Here is a 22,798-nt window from a genome sequence, read left to right as displayed (position 1 = left end):
AAATACCAAAAACATGAGCAGGGCAAAGTACAATATTTGTGCACACCTATTCTCTAGCTAGAAAAACAACTCTTTAAATGACCTAAGTCTGCCCTCATCCCTATTGAAGCTAAGAGTAGGGACTGCAGTCTAGTGACCTAACAGAATGGGTGTCACTGATTCAGATGCCAGGGGGTGACCTTTTGACACTCTGCTCTCCTGTTAACCACTAAAGTAATTGCATGCATTGCCATCTTCACAGAAGAAGCTCATGCCTGCAGTGAGTGCAAGGTGAATTATTAAAATAATCTAAAGCTGACAGTTGTTGCTGCTTGGCAGATCTCACAAGTGGCAATACATGTTTTACATAGATCACTGCTGTGTTGGGTATTTGTTTAGCTACAGCTGCCTTTGTATTTTGGAGTGGACAGTGCTTCTGTTTTCTTCCTAAGGAGATGTAGAGATGTGACTGCAGAATGCAAAAAGCATGAGCACTAGGAACATTTTAATAGGAATTTGAATTGTTTCAATTTCCTCAAAATATGGGAAGAACATGAGCAATGTTCTTTGGGCTTTCAGAGGCACTAGCCATGAAAATCTGATAGTACTCCACTGCTGTTCTACAAATCTATCCTTTGCTGCAATGCCTAGAAAATGTTCATAAATAGTTAAATTGGTAAATAGTGGGTAGAGAATGTTAATAGGAAGGTTAAGATAAGCATGATGTAGCTACCTCTGCTGTACACTAGGAACTTAGGCCAGCATAGCTATGTCTTAAGGTGTGAAAGATCTGTACCACTTCTCCCTGGTAGAAGACAGCTCTAGGTGACACAACTTCTCTTAACTTAGGGACCTAAGTACCTCCTCTCCCCATGAGGTGGTAACTATGTTGCTAGGCAACCAAGGCATAAGGAGCATCTGCCCTTGGGTGCTACAGTGGCATAGCTATAGAACTGCCACTGTGTCTTTATAAAAACTTAAACAATGAATAGTCTTGCAGGTCCTTAGACTAACAAAACATGTAGATGGTGGTATGAGCTTTCATGGGCACAACCCATTTAAGATGAATGGAGTTATTAAAGGTCCAGTTCCTAAATAAATGGGGGGGGGGGGAGAGAGAATGAAAGGAAAAAGGGGGGAGGAATAGTCAATTAGGCTACATCTACACTGGCGTGTTCTCGTGCAAAAACTCTTTTGCAGAAGAGAGTGTCTACTGTAGTCCCCTTACTAAAGGGGCCTCTGTCTTATTCTGTAAAGACCCTGTGTGCTACAATCCAGACTACAATTCCCATGAGCCCTTGGGAAAAACAGGAAGGAAGGACTCTGGTATGGGAGAGGACTGCTCTCTCCATGTGCTTGAAGAAAGAGGCCTAGCAGTCTGGGACTCTGCCTTGGAGTTTGGAACCAGAGGGGGAGCCAGGCTGCTGCCAAGGACATTGACCCAGTGGAGGGGCTGTTGGATGCAGCTACTAGATGCCTATTGGAACTGGGAGTTAGCAGGCTGCTTCCTATAGGCACAGCATGAGGCAGTAAGTTTGGGCCTTGTTGGAAAAGTACTGCCTGGGACAGAGCTGCTGTTTAGCCTGGACCAAATCCTCACCACAGCTGCAACATCAGCGTGCCAATGCAAGCGAGTGTCTGGGACTGAGTCTAAGGGTGTGCACACTGGGGTGGGGTCACTGTTGTCTAGCTATATAAGCATCAATTATTAATGTGTTTTGTTAATGCTGTTCATTGCTAATCCGTTAATCCTTGTTTATTTAAGTTAAGTAAAGATTGTTTATTTTAAAGTGTTCTATTAGATGTCTATGATTTGTAGTTGTTCTGGAATTAGATCCAGATTTATGTTGGAATGAGGATATTCCTGGAGGCTCTCAAGGCACCAGTGTGTGTACAAGGCCAGCCAGGTGGAGGCATCGCCATTTTACATTCATTGCCAGCAAGGGACTGCAGCAAGGGGGTGGATAGGGCTTTCCCCAACTAAACACCATCACCACTAGGGTGCTCAGGATCTCTTTTGGGTTAAAACACCAGGTGCCCAGGCACACCTGTGAGTGTGACCTGCTCCCCAGTAACTCGGGGAGGAAAAGGGGGGTTACACTACACTGGCATGTGCTTTTGCACGAGAGCATCCATTTTAACCATAGGGCTTTCTTGCGCGAGAAAGTAATGTTGCCTGTCTACACTGGCCTCTTGCGCAAGAACAGTTGTGAAAAAATGCTTATTCCTGAGTGGAAGCGTCAGAGTTCTGGCACAAGAAGCCCTGAGTTCATACATTAGAATGTCAGTTTACTTACGAAAGAACACACGGCCACTAGACCGGCAGCAAGTTTTTGCGCAAGGGCGGCCGCTTTTGCCAAGTTTGCGCCAGTGTAGACACAGCTTTAGTGTCCCTTCGACATGATGCTGCTAGAGAAGGTGCAAATTGTTTGGTGGGTTTTTTTAATGTCATTAGGCTGTGGAATGTAGTGGGCCATCCAGCTAATGTCTTTATTCATAGCTTTGTGCTAGAAATCAGACCTGTAAATGAAGTTAAATTCTAAGGCTTCCCAAACTGGGGGGGTGTGAAGAAATTCCAGGGGGGGTGCAAGACAACCCAGCCCACCCAATCAATTCTTTGCCCTCTAAGTTGTGCTGCTATTTTTGTGTTTTGGCCCCTGTCAGTTCCTTTTTTCTTTTTTGCTCAAGTTTTGCTGCTATTGGGAGGTGGGGGAGGCGTGAGTTTCTCAGATCAGAAAGGGGGTGTGATGCTGAAAAGTTTGGGAACCACTGTTCTAAGGCTTCCCTGTGTAGTCTGCTACACAGTGGAATTGGCCTGAAACAGTAGGGTGACTTTGAGATCCATTAATGAGTGCCTGGGCAAGTTAAAATGTTTCCCAACATGTTTCTGTGTGTTGCCTTTTGGATATCTGATGTGTCCATTAATTCTTTCGTAGAGACTGTCCAGTTAGGCCCATATACAGAGGGGCTTTGATGGCATATAGATCACAAGTGGATGTGCAGTTAAAAGAGCCTTTGTAGTCAGTCATTTAAGCGTAGATCTACCCTTAGAATGCAAATTCCCTAGAGGAATTTGTATATGTGAAGTGCTTGGCATAAGTGGGCTGAAGCACAAGTATAGGTGCTGTTCCAATACAAGTAAGGCAGTGTCCTATGTCACGTGCTATTGTAACTCCCTAGAATGTTGCACTGGTGATGTCATGCCAGATAGGGAAGTGTTTCAAGAATGAGCAAATTAGCAATATTTTTATTTCCATCTCCCTGCAATATGCCTTGTGAAAGAGAAAAGACAGGATGGCTGTCCTATTTAGTGATTATTAATCAGATCAACAGTGGCCACGAAATAGGGAGCATTTCTCACAGCAGTTATCAGCAAATTGGTTAGTGGTAATCCTAAAGCAGGGTGATGTGTTACCTGTCCATTGTAAATGAGCTACATAACATGCACCCCTTTGTCATTCAATGGGAGTGGGGGGGGCGGGGTTAAAATAAATGTAACTTACAACCCAGAGAACCAAAGGAGATGTAAGATGGGAAGCAACTAATGGATGGATGTAAGATCAAGAACAGGGGAGAGGTCATTTGGGTATTACCATATACATTACAGTCTTCTGTGTCATTCTCTCTGGGTAACTAAGCACCTCACACTTAAGAATGGATTTTATCACATCATGCATAGACTCACAGGGTTGGAAGAGACCTCAGAAGGTCATCAAGTCTAACCACCTGCCCAAAGCAGAACCAACCCCAACTAAATCATCCCAGCCAGGACTTTAAAATCTCTAGGGATGGAGATTCCACCACTTCCCTAGCCAGCTTATTCCAGTGCTTCATCACCCACCTAGTAAAATAGCTTTTCCTGGTATCCAGCTTAGATCTCCCCCACTGTACCATGACATCATTGCTCCTCCTTCTGCTTTGTCACCCCTGAGAACAGCCTCTCTCCATCCTCTTTGAATCCCCCCCTTTCGGGTACTTGAAGGCTGCTGTCAAATCCTGCCTTACTCGTCTCTGCTGTAGACTAAACAAGCCCAGAAACCTTAAGCATCTCCTTGTAGGTCATGTGCTCCAGACCCCTAATCATGTTGTTTGGCCTCTGCTGGACCCTCTCCAATGCATCCATGCCCTTTCGGTGATTGGGGGGGGGGGCAGAATTTGGACATAATACTCCAGCTGTGGCCTCACCCACACTATATAAAGGGGAATAATCACTTCTGTAGAGCTGCTAGCAATACTCGTCCTCATGCAAACTAATATGCTGTTAGCTTATTGGCTACAGGCGCACACTGTTGACTCATATCCAGCTTTTCATCCACTGTCATCCCTACGTCTCTTTCTGCTGAACTGTTGCTTAGCCAGTTAAGCCCCAGCCTGTAACAGTGTTTGGGATTCTTCCATCCCAAGTGCAGGACCTTGCACTTGTCCTTGTTGAACTTTATCAGATTTCTTTGGCTCAATCCTCCAATTTGTCTGTCATTCTGGACCCCATCCCTACCCTCCAGCGTCTCTACCTCTCCCCCTACCTTAGTGTCATCCACGAACATGCTGAGGGTACAATCCATCCCTTCATCCAAGTCCTTAATAAAGATGTTGAACAAAACTGGCCTCAAAACCAGTTACTCTGATCAACAGCTGTTTCAAAAGTGAAAGTGCGCGCTGGGACGTTAGTTTGAACCAAACCCGTTGGTTTGAACTAATGTTACTCCTCAAACTCCTCCTATTTTGAGGAGTAATGTTACTTCGAACCAAGGGGTTTGGTTCGAACTAACGTGTCCCGGCACGCACTTTTACTTTAGAAACAGCTGTTGATCAGAGTAATGCGCCGGTGAGATCATGCTAATGAAGCGCGGGATATTTAAATCCCAGCTTCATTGACTATTTTGAATGCCTACATTTGCATCCCTAGTTCGAACTAGGGTGCAAGTATAGACGACACCCCCAGGAGTTAGGATCTGGAAGTTGGAGCCCTGAGTGAAAGATCCTCACTTCTAAAATTAATCTCCTTCTTTGGTCTAGCAGCCTGAAAAACATACACATCTTGTCCTGAATTAAACTGTGAGGTGTACTGTTCCTGTGCACTATTAAATAGTTGTCATGTTACATCACAGAGATGGATGGATTTCACTAGTCTGGAAAAATTCCTTTATAAAACTGTTGTATCTGTTTGTCAAAACTATTGCATCAGGTTGTCAAATGTTTTAAAGGGCTTTCAAGTCCTTGCAGATAAAATGCTCTCTGTATAAATGTAAATTGTTATTACATGCCTGGATTTTTGTCAGCATGTGTTTTCTTCACGCAACACACAGTCAGCCTGAGAAACTCTTTGCCAGAGGATGTTGTGAAGTCCAGGACTTTAACAAGGTTAAAAAAAAAAGCTAGATACATTCATGGAGCTTAAGTCCATCAATGGCTATATTAGCCAGGATGAGTGGGAATGGTGTCCCTAGCCTGTTTGTCAGAGGCTGGAAATGGGTGACAGGAGAGGAATCACTTGATGATTCCCTGTTCTGTTCACTCCCTTTGGGGAATTTGGCATTGGTCACTGTTGGCAGACAGGATACTGGGCAAGATGGACCTTTGGTCTGACCCAGTAGGGCCGTTCTCATGGTGATATATAATCTTGGGTTATGTATTTGCTAGAAACATTACAGAAAAAATATTCTGTCAACTCAGCACGGTCTGCTCTGAGGGTTAGGCCATTTAACTAGGTTGCTGAGAGGTATGGATTTTTCACACCCCTGATATAGCTGGATCAACCTAACTTTATAATGTAGACTTGCACTCAGTGAATATCCTTCCATATTGTCACCAGAAGCCCCCAGTTTTTAAAACACAAACTTCTCTTGTCAGGTGGGTTTAGCTCAATGTTGCGTGGCATTGCCAGAGTTGTCATATCTCTCCCCCCCCCTCACCCCATAGTTATCTGTAGAGGTACTAGTACATATAGTAAGGAAGTAAAGGCACAGGAAGTGTAGGGGTCTGGAGATATGATTTCTGTGCCCAACCTCACTTCAGTCTTCCTGTATAACGTTGGGCAGGCCACTTACCTTTTCTGTGCCTCTATTTCCCTATGGCTGCATCTAGACTGGCATGATTTTGCACAAAAGCGGACGCTTTCGCGCAAAATCTTGCCGCCTGTCTACACTGGCCACGAGTATTTGCGCAAGAACACTGACTTTGTAATGTACAAAATCAGTGATTCTTGCGCAAATACTCTGACGCTCCCACTCAGGGATAAGCCCTCTTGCACAAGTATTCTTGCACAAGAGGGCCAGTGTAGATAGCAACGTTAATTTCTTGCGCAAGAAAGCCCGATGGCTAAAATGGTCATCGGAGCTTTCTTGAGCAAGAGAGCGTCTACGCTGGCACGGATGCTTTTGCGCAAAGGCACATGCCAGTATAGAGGCTCTCTTGCGCAAATACTTTTAACGGAAAAACTTTTCCGTTAAAAGTATTTGCGCAAAATCATGCCAGTCTAGACGCAACCTATCTGTAAAATAAAGACAATATTATGACACACGGGGTTGTGAATGTTAATTACGTGCAAAGTATTTTGAGATCAGTGGATAGAAGGTGCCATAGATGCACACAAAATGTTATATAATTCTCAAGCCAGCGAAGAGCGGGGGGATCCTCTGGAAATGAAAAGAGCAAGTAGTGAGCTCCATCACATGCACTGCTATTCTATTAAAAGCATGCCTATGTTACTCTTACCTTTCACCCTCCCTCTCTTCCACAGATATTTGTTTCACCCTGTTATATATTGTCATTTACAAGGACTATAACATCCCTGAGACAAGAGCTGCATTTTTTCTACATGTTTGCACTGCACCTGGAACAATAAAACGGATGGAATAGAAATACATAGTTGCCCCTTTTCAGTCAGGGAATCTAATCAAAGATCAGGATCCTGGGGGAATGTTCCACTGGGAAGTAACTGATAAGAGTCTGGTAGCTGATGTTATCTTTTACAATAAATGTACAAAATCTTGTGTCCCCAAATGTAGTGGGCACCAAGAACAAAGGATGTTAGATAGCATGTAATTGAAGAGTCATGTAACTGCATCAAATTTTAGCAGTTACCCAACTATTTGATAGTTCCCAGAGGCAGGGCAGGCAGGCAGCCATTGAGCTCCCAGTCTCACTCCCCGGGAGATGATTTAAAAACTAGCTTAAAAGCCAACTCCCCATGCATATTGGCTCCTGCCTGCCCCCCTCACTCAACACGCTGCTGACTGTCTATCAGAGGCAGCAGTGCAGGTTTTAGTGTGGGGGGGGGGTGCAGATGGATCTGGTGCTAATGGGGAGCTAGCTTAAAATTGGCTCCTTACGGGCACTGGCTCCCGCCTCCTCCTCCCTCCTTGCAGCAAGAGGATGAAGAGAATGCATGTCCCTACCAAGAACACGATGAGTATTTTCTTAGTTTACAGCCCCTTTAGGTAACAGACCCAATAGCTTCCTCTCTTGCTTTTTCCAGGGTCAGATTGAACTTACTGACTAAAGCTTTCTTGCTTTTGCCTCTGCCTCACTGTTCTGCTTCCCTTCCTTTAGACACATGTGGACACACACAACACACAGTACTCAGTGGAAGCCTTTCCTTTGTCCTGGATGGAAGGCTTGTGATATTCATCCTGACAGTTATGTTAATTGAGGGGTGCATTCACACCAACCTCAATGAGGTTTTAACAAACTCATAGCAAGGTTTCTTTCAGTCAGCTCATAATAACAAAAGTGCTCAAATTGAAAATCTGATTAAAATCTTACATCTGTTCCAACTGATGCCTAAATTTGCTATAACGGAAATAGGTTAGAGAGACAAGTAATTTTCCTCTTTTTTGTTTGTTTACTGAATATTTTGACAGGACTTTGTGGACAACCAGGACATGACATGAGGGACATACTGTTAGGTCTAGTTTTTGTCTTTAGCTAGCTAAATTACAGGTTGACAGCATCACTTTAAAGTTCCTACTTTCTGAGTTTTGCCACAAACTTGACCATCACCACAGCTCCCCAATAGGTGCGGCTCCATTCGCAAAAGTCCAAAATGAAATGCAATGTTTGACAGGGATTTAAAATGAGCAGCACAAATCTACTAATGTAAGAAATGTAAAGTGCTGTGTGATTTGTTTTTTACTGTAAATAAATCTATATCAGTGTCATGATTCTTATTTATATTATATTTCAAATATAAATGCGAGGGGATGCTAAATATGTGGGGAAGCTAGGGCGTTCTGGGATTAAAAATGAATGATGTCCTTGGACACTTGGGAAGCATGCTTCAACATGTTATAAACTCCAGAATCAAGGATCTCTTGCAGACCCACTACACTGCTAAACCAGGAGACGGGAAAGGAGGGGGAGGTATCAGTTCCAACTGAACTCTGGTCCCATGGCTCTCCTTACTGTTTCCCTAAGCAATGCAGAGTGGGGGTGATGGGGGATAGGGAATGTCCCCTGGGGGGGGAGGAATGGAGATAGTGCCCCAGGGTTCCCTGCAGGGGGGATAGGGATAGCACCCCAAGGGTTCCCTGTAGGAGGCATGGGGTGTCCCCATGGGAATGACCTGGTTAGTACCCCAGGAGTTCTCTTCTGGGGAGCTGGAGATAGTACCCTGAGGTCCCCTGTAGGGGGGATCAGATGTCCCCTGAGGGGCTGGGGTTCATGCCCCAAGGGTTCCCTGTAGGGGGCATAGGGGTGCCCCCAGCGGAATGAGCGGGTTAGTACCCCGGGATTCCCTGCAGGGGGCGGAGGGGGGCCCGCAGGGGAACGAGCGGGTCAGTCCCCGGGATTCCCTGCAGGGGGCGGAGGGGGGCCCCCAGCGGAATGAGCGGGTTAGTACCCCGGGATTCCCTGCAGGGGGCGGAGGGGGGCCCGCAGGGGAACGAGCGGGTCAGTCCCCGGGATTCCCTGCAGGGGGCGGAGGGGGGCCCCCAGGGGAACGAGCGGGTCAGTCCCCGGGATTCCCTGCAGGGGGCGGAGGGGGGCCCGCAGGGGAACGAGCGGGTCAGTCCCCGGGATTCCCTGCAGGGGGCGGAGGGGGGCCCGCAGGGGAACGAGCGGGTCAGTCCCCGGGATTCCCTGCAGGGGGCGGAGGGGGGCCCGCAGGGGAACGAGCGGGTCAGTCCCCGGGATTCCCTGCAGGGGGCGGAGGGGGCCCCAGGGGAACGAGCGGGTCAGTCCCCGGGATTCCCTGCAGGGGGCGGAGGGGGGCCCGCAGGGGAACGAGCGGGTCAGTCCCCGGGATTCCCTGCAGGGGGCGGAGGGGGGCCCCAGGGGAACGAGCGGGTCAGTCCCCGGGATTCCCTGCAGGGGGCGGAGGGGGGCCCCAGGGGAACGAGCGGGTCAGTCCCCGGGATTCCCTGCAGGGGGCGGAGGGGGGCCCGCAGGGGAACGAGCGGGTCAGTCCCCGGGATTCCCTGCAGGGGGCGGAGGGGGGCCCCCAGGGGAACGAGCGGGTCAGTCCCCGGGATTCCCTGCAGGGGGCGGAGGGGGGCTCCAGGGGAACGAGCGGGTCAGTCCCCGGGATTCCCTGCAGGGGGCGGAGGGGGGCCCAGGGGAACGAGCGGGTCAGTCCCCGGGATTCCCTGCAGGGGGCGGAGGGGGGCCCAGGGGAACGAGCGGGTCAGTCCCCGGGATTCCCTGCAGGGGGCGGAGGGGGGCCCAGGGGAACGAGCGGGTCAGTCCCCGGGATTCCCTGCAGGAGGGCGGAGGGGGGCCCAGGGGAACGAGCGGGTCAGTCCCCGGGATTCCCTGCAGGGGGCGGAGGGGGGCCCCCAGGGGAACGAGCGGGTCAGTCCCCGGGATTCCCTGCAGGGGGCGGAGGGGGGCCCAGGGGAACGAGCGGGTCAGTCCCCGGGATTCCCTGCAGGGGGCATAGGGGTGCCCCCAGGGGAACGAGCGGGTCAGTCCCCGGGATTCCCTGCAGGGGGCGGGCGGGTGCCCCTGGGAGGGAGGGTTTGGCGCCCCCGCTAGCTGGAGTCTCGCGGCCACGCGCAGCGCCGGGCCGAGCCCGCCCGCATAAAGAGGCGCCCAGGGCGCTGCCGGGGTCTCACTCTCGCGAGATCGCTCGGCCCAGGGCCCTGCTCGCTGCCTCTCGCGAGAGGCGCAGGCGGCCGGACCCAACATGGCGGAAGGTGAGGGGCGGGGGGCGGAAGCCCTGGGCGAGGGGCTGAGCCGGGGCCGCCACCGCTGCCAGCCGGAGCCCTGCTCGGTCCCGGCGGTTGAATGGGGGGGGGCGCAGCTTGTCCCGACAGGGGGCGTCTCGTCCCGGGGGGTCCCCAGCCTGGGGGGGGCGCTTCCCATGGCGGCTCCGGCGGGCAAGTAGGTGTGTCCCCCCCACTTCCCTAGGCGGGGGGGCGGGGGGTCTGGCATCCCCTGCTCGGCATCCCGGCCCCTCGCCGCCCTGGCCCCGCTCCCGGCCGGGGGTGGCGACGATCATCCCGCCTGTGCCTGGGGTCAGTGGGGTCATCGCTTAAGTGTGTGTGGGGGGGGGGGCAGGGATTCAGGTGAGTAGCCTGCGGGGGGGGGGGGCGCGCGCCTAGTCCCTAGTCGGGGGTGGGGGTCTGTGTCCGTGTCCCATGTCCCTTGGGGGGTGTCCCATGTCCCTTGGGGGGTGTCCCATGTCCCTTGGGGGGTGTCCCATGTCCCTTGGGGGGTGTCCCATGTCCCTTGGGGGGGGTGTCTCTCCTATGTCAAACTTGGATGGTAACTTCCATTGCCTGCCTTATTTCTTTCCCTTCCCCAAGGAAGCAGGGGGAGAGTCAATTTCCTAGTTTCTCTTTCCCTCTTGTCTCTTGAAGGAAGTGGTGACCAGGACGCTGGGGTTAGTGTTGGTCTCTCCTCTCAGGGTCTGTGATATCAACACTGTTGATTCTGGTAGGGAAGCCTTCCACAGAAGTAAGAGTCAGATAATCCTCAAAGGGATGAGATGTTGCTGGGAAAGGCAGCCCTTTCAAACAAACGGGTGGATCATTTTTACCAGGAAGCTTATCACGCTAGCAAATTAAGTAAAGCTTAGTGGTGCTCTAGCTCATCAATTCTTTTGTCGAAAGTTGCATAAAGTCTTTTAGAGCCACAATAATTCAGTTACAAGATTACATTTTCCACCAATTAAAAAAAAAAGTTAGCATTGAGCTTTTGCACTTTGTAAAAACAAATGAATGTTAACTTTTTGCAAGCCTAGTTAAAAATTAAAACATTATTTTAGTGTTTGAAAACACAACCTAATGCTTACACAGTTTAAAGGTACTCAAACTGAATTTTAATTTAATAAAATCCAATTTGAGCACCCTTAAATTGTGTATCCTGAAACTTTTCATTGAAATACAAATACTTTAAATTATAAGGGGTTTTATGGTAGCCTGGTGTTTAGGGGCATTACTGATGTGTTCAGCATGGAAGACTCTGTATTCCTCCACAAAAGAAACTGACTCAATACAAAGAGCTGTCAAATGCATAAAGTCAACAGAAAATGAAGTTACTTCTGACTAACTTTTCATAGTTGATAAACTTAGGTTTGTGCTTAGAAAAATAAGCACAGTTTTCAAAAAAAGTGGGTGCTTTTAAAATTAAGCCCATCTGTGCCCCAGTTAGTCTTGGAGAAACACATTCTGATCTTTTGTCTATGGACCAGTTTGATTTGTGAATTAAATAGTATGCAAGTGTAATGTTTGAAATTTTTGTAATTTTTGAAAATTGTTAACTTCTATTGGTCTATTACAACAATCCGTGTGTCCAGCCTGCCAGCCCTCAAACTCTGTTAGACTTGCTCTTGTGGAGTTGGGTGAAATGGTTGTCAGATATAGAATTCCTTAGTTTGCCAACTGACTGCAGCCATGATACCATGTCCACAGTATGTTCTAAAATGCTCCTTTCCTCAGTGGCTTTTTTTTTTAAGCAGACTGCCTGCGGCCACCGGCTCCCACCCCTCCCCATGCTGCTGCCTTTGTATCAGAGGCAGCAGTGGTGGAGGGCAGGTGGTTCCATGTGAGCTGGTGCTTGCCTCATGCTGTCCCCCACATGCTGCTGCCTTGGTTGGAGTTCAGTAGCAAGAAGAAAGGTGAGGGAGGTGGCTCTGCAGGAGCCAGCATGTATGGGGCGCTGTGCATACTGGATTCTATATCCTATCTCCCTCCCCTTTCCCACTGCCTCTGTATCAGAGGCAGCAGCACAAGAGGGCAGGTGGCCTCACAGGAGCTGGTATGTGTGGGAAACCTGCTTTCCCATGTACACTGGTTCCTGCCCCACCCCCCTGCTGCATGTAACTGTGAAGGTTACTGATGAGCCCAGGCTCTTAGATTAATCGTGTACATGGGTTCACACTCACATCCCTAGTAATGAGAGAGTTATGCTCTTCAAAGTGTCTCTGAATTAATTCTGTTTAGCTTTGAGCCAAAAGCACAAAGCCAGCCATTTCCAACTGGTCTGCAGTCTGGTTATAAGGCAAGCAGCAGCCATAGTGGTAGGGGATAGATTGGCTCTAGTACCCAAAGTACACCCTCTATTAGGTTAGATAAAGGGTCCCACTTTTCCCTATGGGTTATTAGTAACTTCAGTTGATTGAAACACTCTTATGTTGTTGCAGTGTACATGCCACTAGATTGACACCTTGAAATCCTTATCTCTAATGTAGACAAGATCTACACTTGCTTCTGGGGATACTCTGGCAAAGAAATGTGCTGTCTCCTGTAGGAATGGAAAACCCTGTTTTAGTTAACTGGTTAACCATTAACATACCTATCCCCCTGAGATAGGCCCCATTGCCACTGGGAGCTACATAGGCAACAAGGGTGTGCAACGGTTGCTGTTGGACTAGCACCTGAAGGTGGGGAAAGCCTGAATAAAGATTCATTGGCGATAAGAGGAAGTAATACTAGGCTCAAGATCCTGGAGTGGGAACCTGGAAGGTATTACAGATGAGAACAGGCCAGGGTCCTGGAAGGGGCATTGTGTAGAGAGCTGAATTTTGGGAGAAGAGGTAACCGATACACTTAGTTCAGTTTCTGTTCAACTGCAAATTTGCCACTCCTACTCAAATGTATATAGATTGCTTGTTACAGATTCTTCAGTGTGTCTGTCAGAAGGGATAGTAATAAGTCTAGCCTTCTGTGAGTATGGAGATGTTACTCTAAGAAACCTGCCTTGGTAAGGTCTTTTCCACATTTGTCCTTCTCAGATAAGAACAGAACAACCCTGTAAATGGAGAGAGTTGGCTCCTGCAAGAGAACTGGCCTTATCAGAAATGTACTTGTATTTCTTGTCACTCTTAAACCCCTTCACAGGGTATGAAAGCTACTGATATTTGAGCTTACCAGGAATTTTGGAAAGTGTTAGTTTCCTGTATTACTTGGTGCTGCATACTTTATTGCTTGTCCTTGTGGTCTTTATTGCCCTTTGCTGATTCAAGGATTGGAATATATGGCAGGAAAAACTTGGTTAAAGTTTTCTAGGAAAGTTTAGGCTTGTCAGCTGTAGTCTTATCTAATAGAAAAGCAAGCACTTTAGCTTTTCCAGACAAGTCAAAGTAGCCTTACAAAAGTAAGCCATTATTAATCTGTTGTAGAACAACTTGATTTTAGGAGGAAGATTGTATTTTTATTTAGCCAACTTCAACACATTCCAGGTGAGAGCTTTTTAAACAGTCTTTTCCTGTCATGTCTACAGCCTGAACATTGAATCCTTCAGAATTTGAAAGTGAAATTCACTTACATTTTCAGTATCCAAGCACTGACTGAGCACACTTGGGGAGACAATTATAGTGTCCTTTGTTACATTTAAAAAATCTGGAAATTCACACAGTATCAACATTACTATTAAATTGCTAACATAATCCTAGTTGATGTTTTTTCCATAGGTTCTTAAATGTATAGTACTTTTCTTGCTTTCTTATTGTCGCTGTCTTATTTCTGCAGAAGGGTACTAAACATAAATTATAAATGTGTTCCACAATTGTATTGGAAATCCTGTGGAAGAGAATCTTCACACTAATGTATAGTTATAATGAGATTCTTGGGTAGAATTGACACTGGTAAACGTTGAAAGCTACTGTCTGCTTTTTGAGAAATTATTAGTGAAATAACTATGCTGGAAATTGGCCAACAGCCTCACTAGATGTAAGTAGCACTTTTTGTGACAAACTAGTGAAGTTTATATAACTGTTTCTGGACTTACCATCATCAATGATGGCTAGACAATAAGGGCTTCGTTTTCATAATAACTGTAGCTGCATAGTATGCTGTACAACTCATAAGGTTAATGTGTGTGAATGTAATAACTGACTTCTACAAACATGCAGGGTGCACAGACCCGTGCATGCAAAATAAGCCAATGCCTGGCTTTTTCTGTGGAGACCTTCCTGGTTAACTTGTAGCAAACAATGAGCAATAATAGTGGCTTGTCAAGGCATGATTAGATCTCCTCACTCACCAGGGATAGAATTAAACTGTTAGTTTACAATAATTTAAAGTTTCAGTTTTATACCAACAAACATTTGTGGATGTGAGAATGCCTAACCAGTGGGTAAGCCCATGGTAGAGAGGCTTGCTAAATTGAAGGGAGACTAGGAAGACTCGAGCCAGTATTTTAGGATTTTAGTTAGAATATGGACAACAGTGACAGTAGCAAGTTTTCTAATTTGGTGCTGCTACTGATGGAATGGGTCTTCTGTCAACCCTAGCCTCAGACATGAGCTTCCCACGACCCAGGTCCCCTTTAATGAGGGTGGGAGGGGGCTGAAGCTCTCTCTCCTTAGTATGGAACACCGCTGGCTGTTCCTTTGTCATAGGACAAGCAGAAAGTGCAGATGACCCTGGACCCGCTCCAGTGAGCGGACCTGCGCCCCTCGTCCTGGCTGTGCCCACAAACTGCAGTGGCCATCTGTGGGTGATGGCTTAATTGTGCATTGGCATTGCACAAAATCAACTTTTAAAACTAAGTGTACATCCTTGCTAAGGCAAATGTTATGGGCTGTACATTCTCAGATGCAGCTGATAGGCGCTGATAGGCACTGACTGCAGAGTGACAGGAAGAGATGTAAAATCCTGTTTGGTTGACCAGTTAAACATTATGCTTAACTGATTAAAGGGGGCAGGTGGGGTTCCAGTCCCCACCAGTTAACCATAACCAGTAAATATCACATTAATCATAACTGGTTAACCATTCACATCCCTAGTAACAGCAATGGAAATTGAAGACTTTTCTAGCAGTAGCTCATGATGTGCTTTCTAGAAAGTACTAGGGTTGCCAGATAGTTTCAACAAAAATACCAGACACACTTGACATTACATCACAATCTACATTACATCTTTAGAAAATACTGGATATTTATATTTTCTTAATTTGTTTCCCGAACAGAAAGCTCAAATACTAGACTGTCCGGTTCAAAACCGGACACCTGGCAACCCTAGAAAGTACAGCTGTAACTGATTATCTGCCCTTCCTGTTAAAATCAAATTCAGGTAGAGCAAACCATCTTGTGCAGGTAGCCTCCAACTTGTGATGGGACCGGATCCTGAGGAAGCGTTGCAAATCGGGGGCATCCTAACACAAACCTCCATTTGATAGGCACCGTGTGCTGTCGTAAATGTGGGCCAAGGACACAAGTCAGGGGTTTTTGGCCCCTTCCACACTTACGACTATTTTTGTAAGTTTGTGGGGTCGCAATTCAGGCCATTGTAAGGCGGGCGTTTCCTGTACAGATAGTCCCCGACTTACGAACGAGTTACATACTGACACTTGGTTATAACTCGATCTGTTTGTAAGTCGGACTCCATTTAAATGTGACTGCGCTGTTTGTAAGCGCAGGATCGCGCATTTGTAACTCGGGGACTGGCTGTAATGTGCTTAATGGGAGGCTGGTTGTAAGTGTCATGCTTTTTCCCCACTCTGGCACTCCGAATGCAGAATGAATGGGTCCACAAGAGACCTTAAATACCTTGCCTCTATAGGTTCTGTTTTACAAAATCTCCCCAGAATCACAGATTCACTGGCTTTGGGGGAGAGGCTGCCACCGTCAAGTGAATTAAAACCCTGAAAACCATGAAGAAACATTTGAACTTCTCCTCGAGGGGTACCCCAAGCTAATTTATCACAAGAGCTTGAAGAAAAAAAACACACAAAATAAACTGCAATCTCTAATAGCTGACCTCTCAGTCATAGGCAGGCACATGCACAGACCCCCTGTTACTTTTCATGACACACAAATCATGGCCTTAAAGGTAACTTTTAACAAAGCTACACTTAATAAAGCATACTTAATTGTTAGGTGTTACAGACAAGAAAAAAGCAAATTAAACCACAGAGGCTACATCTGGACTGCAAGCCTCTTTCGAAAAGCATCTAGTGGGTCCCAAGCTTTTTGGTGTTACACCCCCTTTTGACTTTTAAAAAACCCTCAAGTGCCCACCCCCGCTCCCCCAAGCAAAACTTGTTGAGCAAAAAAAGAACTGATCAGGGCAGCAAAACTTGATTGCAGGGGAGGAGGTGAGGCTGGGTTGCCTTGTGGCCCCCTGGAATTTGTTCATGCCCCCCAGTTTGGGAACCTACGGCTTTAGACTACAACCAGTACTTTCAAAAAAGCAAGCTGCTTTTTTGAAAGAGCACCCAGGCAGTCTGGATGCTCTTTTGAAAAAGCACAGTTTGCATTACATAGTGCCTTTTTTTCAAAAGAGCACTTTTGAAAGGCGTTCTTCCTCATAAAATGAAGTTTTCCACGGTCAAAAAAACTGCTGCATTCTTTCGATTTACTTTTGAAAACGTGGCAGCAGGGGAAGTTTTTTCAAAAAAAGGCCACTTTTTTCAAAAAACCCTGTAGTCTAAACACACCGGCGGGGGGGGGAGGGGGGAGGTATTTCTGGTGCAGCTTAGATATAGTAAATGTGGGGAGGGAGGCATATGGATTTTACATAGAGAAATTTAACTAAACAACAAAACAAATATCTTGATCAATCTGTAATGATCCGTACTTCAAGGCCCAGTCCATTCCCATGCCCAATATTCCTTGTAGGCGTGTTAATTCTGTCTTGTTACTTCATCTTGCTTCCTCCACCTCCTAACTTAGAACTCACACACAGAGGTAAATTTTATAACACACACACACACACAAGCAGGTACATTTTATAATTCAAATTTCAGCACTGGATCTCATTGGTTCTTCTGGCTCCCTGCCAACACCCTTAGCTATCTGAGTTTAATCCTTTAGTCATCAAGTGCTGGCCAGCACTCCTCCTATCCATCACAGTTGCTCTGTGACTTCAGGCAAGTCACTTATCTCTAGTTACCCAACTGTACAGCACAAGAGTATGCATTTAGATTCTCTCTTGCCATGTGAAAGTAATGTGAGCCTGTGTCTGACATGCTAGAGGTAAGGCAGAAAAGATAAGCGTGTATAGGAATACAGAAGATTAAAATCTTTTAGTGATGGTCTCCCTAATTCCAAGTTAGCGTGTTAGAAGGAAACTTCCTACAGTTTGCCCAGGTTATTTAACGAGTGTATTAATGATTGACTCTGTCATTCATTAAAATTAATATTCCCTTCAGTGCAAGAATCGGGGGGACCATTCAAGCGATTTAGAAATATTTGTATGCAAGTGTCAATATCTGCATGTTTGTCCATGCAAACTAGTTGGTGCAATAGCATTTCACTCCATCTCAAATTATAATTAGAGAAGACCTGGCTTATCTAAACTCATCCACTGCCAATATGGGATTTTTTTGCTTAGGTCTTGGGGGGGGGGGTATGTGGTTTTTTCCTCCTTTATAATGATTCAGCTAGTGGTTTATCCAGATACAGAAGGTACATAATAGTATGCTTTTAAATTCTGGAAACAACATGTACTGACTTGAAATACAAATCATGTTAAAGCAAAAATGGCCTTATCTAGAAACTTTGTGGAAGAGTTTACATCCATAATCTGACTCAAATCCATTTTGCACTAGCTGGGAGATGGGACTTCTGAGTTAAATATAGTGGTTGCCAAGCATGGATCAAATTTTTGGCCCTCTGTTTCTAGGTCATTAGGTGGTGGTGGTAATGCTGGAGAAGTGTGTTTTTTTTAAAGTAGGATATATGCATACTTTCTGTGTTTGTTTTGTTTTTTGTTTTGTGTTGTGTGTTTTGTTTTGTTTTTGGCGGGGGGGGGGCAATAATCTGAACATGTTCGGTGATATGGGCTCCTGAAGAGAGGTACTGTTGAGGCTTTGTGATCTTTGTGACTGCAGTGGAATGGTCTAGATCTCTGGCTTTTGGGGTGGGAGATAGGGGAAGGTTTGAACCATTTCCAGTAGGGAAGAAGTTCAGACTGAGCCTGTATTAACCCCCAATACTGCATTGAGCATCACTTATTTTTCAAAAACCCCATGTCTGCTTTTGCTTTGTCTGTGAGATTATTTTTTTTAAACTTGAGGATCTGCCTGATTAATGTTGAACCAATTCCCATTGAGTTGGTAGAACACTGTAGGTATTCATTCTAAGGGTCTCAGCCTGCTTGCAAATTTATTTTTGACCAGTCATAAAAATGAGGGTTTAGTGATATTTAGAGAGAACGCTCATGAGCAAACTAAGGGGAACAGATTTGCTGAAATACAAACAGTAAATTGAGGGAGGGAGCGAGCTACAATTGCCAAGAAAAAGATATCAAGTCTTTCAGCTGAACTGCATGTCTTGTTTTGCAGAGGACGTGGCCAAGTTGGAGAAGCACCTATTGCTTCTCCGCCAGGAGTATGTAAAGCTGCAGAAGAAGCTAGCAGATACAGAGAGGAGATGTACTCTGTTGGCTGCCAAATCTAACAAAGAGAATGACAGTGACTCCTTCATCAGTCGACTTCTCACCATTGTAGCTGATCTTTATGAGCAGGAGCAGTATAGGTAAGAGACATCTCGGCAATAGAAGCAGTATTGATCAAACTATAAATCTTTCTCACGTGTTATTTCAGATTCTGAGCTCTGTGGAGAGGGACTGTCCTTCATGTTTGATTAAAATCAAGTATAGTGTCAGTCTGTCTGACTTTTTTCTGCAAAATTTGACTAATCTAGTTATCTTCAAACCTGGTATTCTTCAGGATAACTTAATAGGAAATTTCCTGTGTGATGTTTGCTGATCTTATCTGAACAAAATAAGACAGCTGCTTTATTTTTATTTTAGGCTTGCTTACAGGGTGCAGCAAAGTACACCAGAGGAGCATGATTTGTAAAGTGGTCTAACCACCTTGTTGACCCATACCACCCTGCTTGCCCTTCTGGTGTCCCCTGGCCTCCCCTCTAATCTAATCAAGTTGGGTAATATTTAATATGAACTTGGCTACATTAATGCTCTTAGAGGGAGCAGCAGGGTTTACACAGGGCAGTTGGAGCACTCTTAGGGTGTGTCTAGACTACATGCCTCTGGCGACCAGAGGTATGTAGATTAGGCTACCAGGCATAGGGAAATGAAGCGGCAATTTAAATAATCGCTGCTTCATTTAAATTTAAATGGCTGCCGCGCTGAACCGATCAGCTGTTTGTTGGCTCAGCGCGCTAGTCTGGACGCTCCGTGGTCAACATCAACGGCATTTGTCAACCTCCCCTGTAAGTCTCATCCCACGAGGCATACCAGGGAGGTCGACAAATGCCTTTGATATCGACCGTGGAGCGTCCAAACAGCTGATGAAGCAGCGATTATTTAAATTGCCGCTTCATTTCCCTATGCCGGGTAGCCTAATCTACATGCCTCTGTCGCCAGAGGCATGTAGTCTAGACACACCCTTACAGATCACATCCCTCTAGAGTGCTTTACTGGCACTATCTAGACAGGCTCTTACCTGAGATATGGGTGACTCAGAAAGATCACTTGTTGCTACTACAAATAGCAAACATAGTGGAGAGCAGGAGTTTTGTGTTATTTCTGAAGTTTATTGAAAATACAAGCTAGCATGGAGGATAATGTTTGATGCCTTCCCTCCATTTTTAGCTTGGAACCATTCACTTTTGTAACTGTCATATTTCATATGGAAACTGACTTTCAGGGAATGTTTAGTCCATGTCTAAAACTGAGGGAACATGGATGTTTCTCTGTTACTTATTTAACGACAATACATATTTTAGAACTAATCACTGCAAGAACACGTGTAAAAGCTCAAATCCTTCTGAACAGGAACAACCAGGATTGGTAACATCTGCTAATACATTGTAAAAAGGCATAGTCTATTAATCTGAGTAATTCTGTAGCTTCCTGTTCTCCTAGAGCTGTGGTCTCCAACCTTTTTAAAAATGAGATCATTTTTTGAATTTAAATGCAATTCAGGATCCACCTCAAACCCAAACTAAGGATGTTAAGGACTAGACGACTATCCAATAAGCAAATGCTGATCAGATAGTCGACTAGTCAACTTCCCCTCCCCTCCCCCCGCCCCTTGCTTCCTCTATCCGAGGCAGCAAAGATGGGGGAGAGAAGGGGTACTTCAAAGCAGCAGCGCTGCACAGCTGATCCCCGGCTCAGCTGTGCAGCACTGCCCCTTTGAAATGCCGCCTCATCATCCCCAGCTGATGCCAGCTCCATGTGGCATTTCAAATGGGTAGCGCAGAATGGAGCCCAGGGTCAGCAGGGGACTCTGAATCCCCTGCTGACCTGGGCTCCATGCTGTGCTATCACTTTCAAATGTACAAGAGCCCCCCACTGGGAACTCTTGTTCGTTTCAAAGCTGGCACATGGAGAGCAGCCCAGAATCAGCGGGACTTCCTGCTGGCCCCAGGCTGCATGCAGAGTTCCACATTCCTCCTTTGACATGTACAAGAGCCCCAGCAGGGCAGTGGTTTGGGGTGTAGGAAGAGTTCAGCACTGGAACCAGGGTTTGGAGTGAAGGTTCCAGATGGGGACCACTTACCACAGGTGGCTTCTGGATGGTGGTGCAGGGGACTAAGGCAGGCTTACCTCTACTCTGGCCCTGCACCACTCCCAAAAGCAGCCAGCAAACTCTCTCCATCCCTGCCCCCCTTTGTTCTGTGGTGATTGGGTGGAGGGAGGGATTGGGAGGCTCCTAGGGCTGGGAGAGAAGGCCCAAGGCAGAGGGTAGGAGCAACATGACAGTGCTTAGAAGGGCAGATGAAGTGCCTGCATCTGACAGCCTTCTGGCCAAACCTGTCAGGATCACCTGTCTAAGGCTCCAAGATCTACCAGTAGATTGGGATCTACTGATTGGTGACCACTGTCCTACAGGGATAGGAACAGAAAAGACGCTTTCATCTTGTAGTGTGCAAGAAATCTGATTCTAAACCTGATATTCTAGCCGTCTAGGAGAGTGGTGCAACTCGTGTTCCCAAAATAATTTTTCTTTGAGTCTAAGCATTTAAATTCCCAAGTAAGGCTTTGGTAAGTTTGGGATGCAAGGGTGTAGTGGTGAAGAACAAATGGATGAGAAACAATCCAGTGTGTTCAAGAACCTAACAACTTAGCTATATAATGTTAAATGGAGAAAATGATCAGTGTAATGTAATTTTTCTGAATAAAAGAATGATCTGACTAAAAATTAGCATGGGATTAATGGACTGGCAGCAGCTCTCCTGGAAATGGGGTATTTCTGGGGTTTTGCTTTCATGCAGGTTGACTGCTCTGCCAAATGTTCTTTGTTTATAGTCCTCTTAGTGTTTTCTAAAAGCTTGTGTAGCTGATGGCAACTTAGTATTTTCTGGGCTGAATCTTCAGTCTCCCCACTCCCCATCTCATCCATCATTTTTGGTCTGTGCTATATGAACAGATTACAGGATTATTTAAAATGAATATTATTTACAGAGCTTAGCTTGCATTTTCCTCATGGTACTAACAGTAGTAGCTCTTGAAAATACCTCACTTAACCCATTAAAAGAACAAACCTACCATTTGGCATTTAATTGCTATGTTAATGAAAGACTTCTACTGAATAGTAAATAACTCAGCTGAAATTTAGCTGTTTAAATGTACGTTGTAGATATTTACAGATCTGAAGTCCGTAAGTACTTAAGCACGGGTTACGTTTCTGTATATACATCTGGGCTTTTTTCCTTCCATCAGCGATCTGAAGATAAAGGTTGGGGACAAGCGCATCAATGCTCACAAATTTGTGTTGGCAGCCCGCAGTGAGACTTGGAGTCTAGCCAGCTTAGTGTCAACTGAGGAGCTGGATCTGTCAGGTTAGTTACTGTTTGGCAGTGTGTAATGCTTTGTATGTCTCTTGAACAACTAATAAAAAGGTCCCCTGGGAAAAGGTTTCATCCTATCATTGAGAATATTACTGAGTACACAGTACTTGCTTTATAATTAATGGAATAGGTTGTCTCCAATATACTAACAAGCTTGCAAATTTAATGTTAATACTAGTTGGATCAATAACCCACCATCTCTGCATTTTAATGATGTGGAAGATAAGTGAACCACCACACTTGTTTCCTTGATAGAAAATGTAAATGTAGTGGAAAAATAAATCTGTCTTAAAGAGCCAGATCAGTCCTTAAAGCAAAGGAGTTTTCTACTAAGCTAGACGGCTTGGAATCTCTGAGGAAACATGCCCTGGCACATCGTCTTTAGAGACCTATTAGAAGACTAACCCAGCATTGCTTAGGCCCTTAACTCAATTTTTATTTTGTTTATTTTAAATCCATTGCTCTAGGGTGGGGCTGGCAATTAGAGATTCAGTATACAGATTGCCCTGAGGACAACCCCACCCCTTTGTGATCACAGCAGCTTGGGGCTAGGAGAGAAGCACAGCTTCATGGCCACTACCACTCCAGAGGGCACAGCTGGGGCAGGTCAAGGTTCATCACTCCCCAGCCAGAAGGAGAAATGCAGCAAACTGTACTTTTCCTGGACAAAGA

At 46.0% G+C, this 22,798-nt stretch overlaps 1 protein-coding gene across 2 annotated transcripts in view; it reads left to right on the top strand.

Moving 5' to 3' along the window:
• The first annotated feature begins 9,964 nt into the window (after positions 1 to 9,964).
• ANKFY1 (ankyrin repeat and FYVE domain containing 1) overlaps positions 9,965 to 22,798 on the top strand; it is a 52,169-nt gene continuing 39,335 nt past the window's right edge. Inside the window, exons 1-3 of one of the 2 annotated variants that reach the window (XM_075904372.2) lie at positions 9,965 to 10,112; positions 18,649 to 18,841; positions 21,999 to 22,117. In XM_075904372.2, the coding sequence (XP_075760487.1) occupies positions 10,103 to 10,112; positions 18,649 to 18,841; positions 21,999 to 22,117 (322 nt within the window). In that variant the 5' untranslated portion in view covers positions 9,965 to 10,102. Of the gene's footprint in view, positions 10,113 to 10,188; positions 10,304 to 18,648; positions 18,842 to 21,998; positions 22,118 to 22,798 lie in introns of those variants that run through there. The other variant, XM_075904371.2, reaches the window with a different exon arrangement.

The sequence above is a fragment of the Pelodiscus sinensis genome, chromosome 21 (assembly GCF_052426305.1).
Source record: "Pelodiscus sinensis isolate ZL-2025 chromosome 21, ASM5242630v1, whole genome shotgun sequence".
Taxonomy (NCBI): domain Eukaryota; kingdom Metazoa; phylum Chordata; order Testudines; family Trionychidae; genus Pelodiscus; species Pelodiscus sinensis.
Note: the sequence above shows the minus strand (reverse complement) of the source record. Positions and strands in the feature narration are given on the sequence as shown.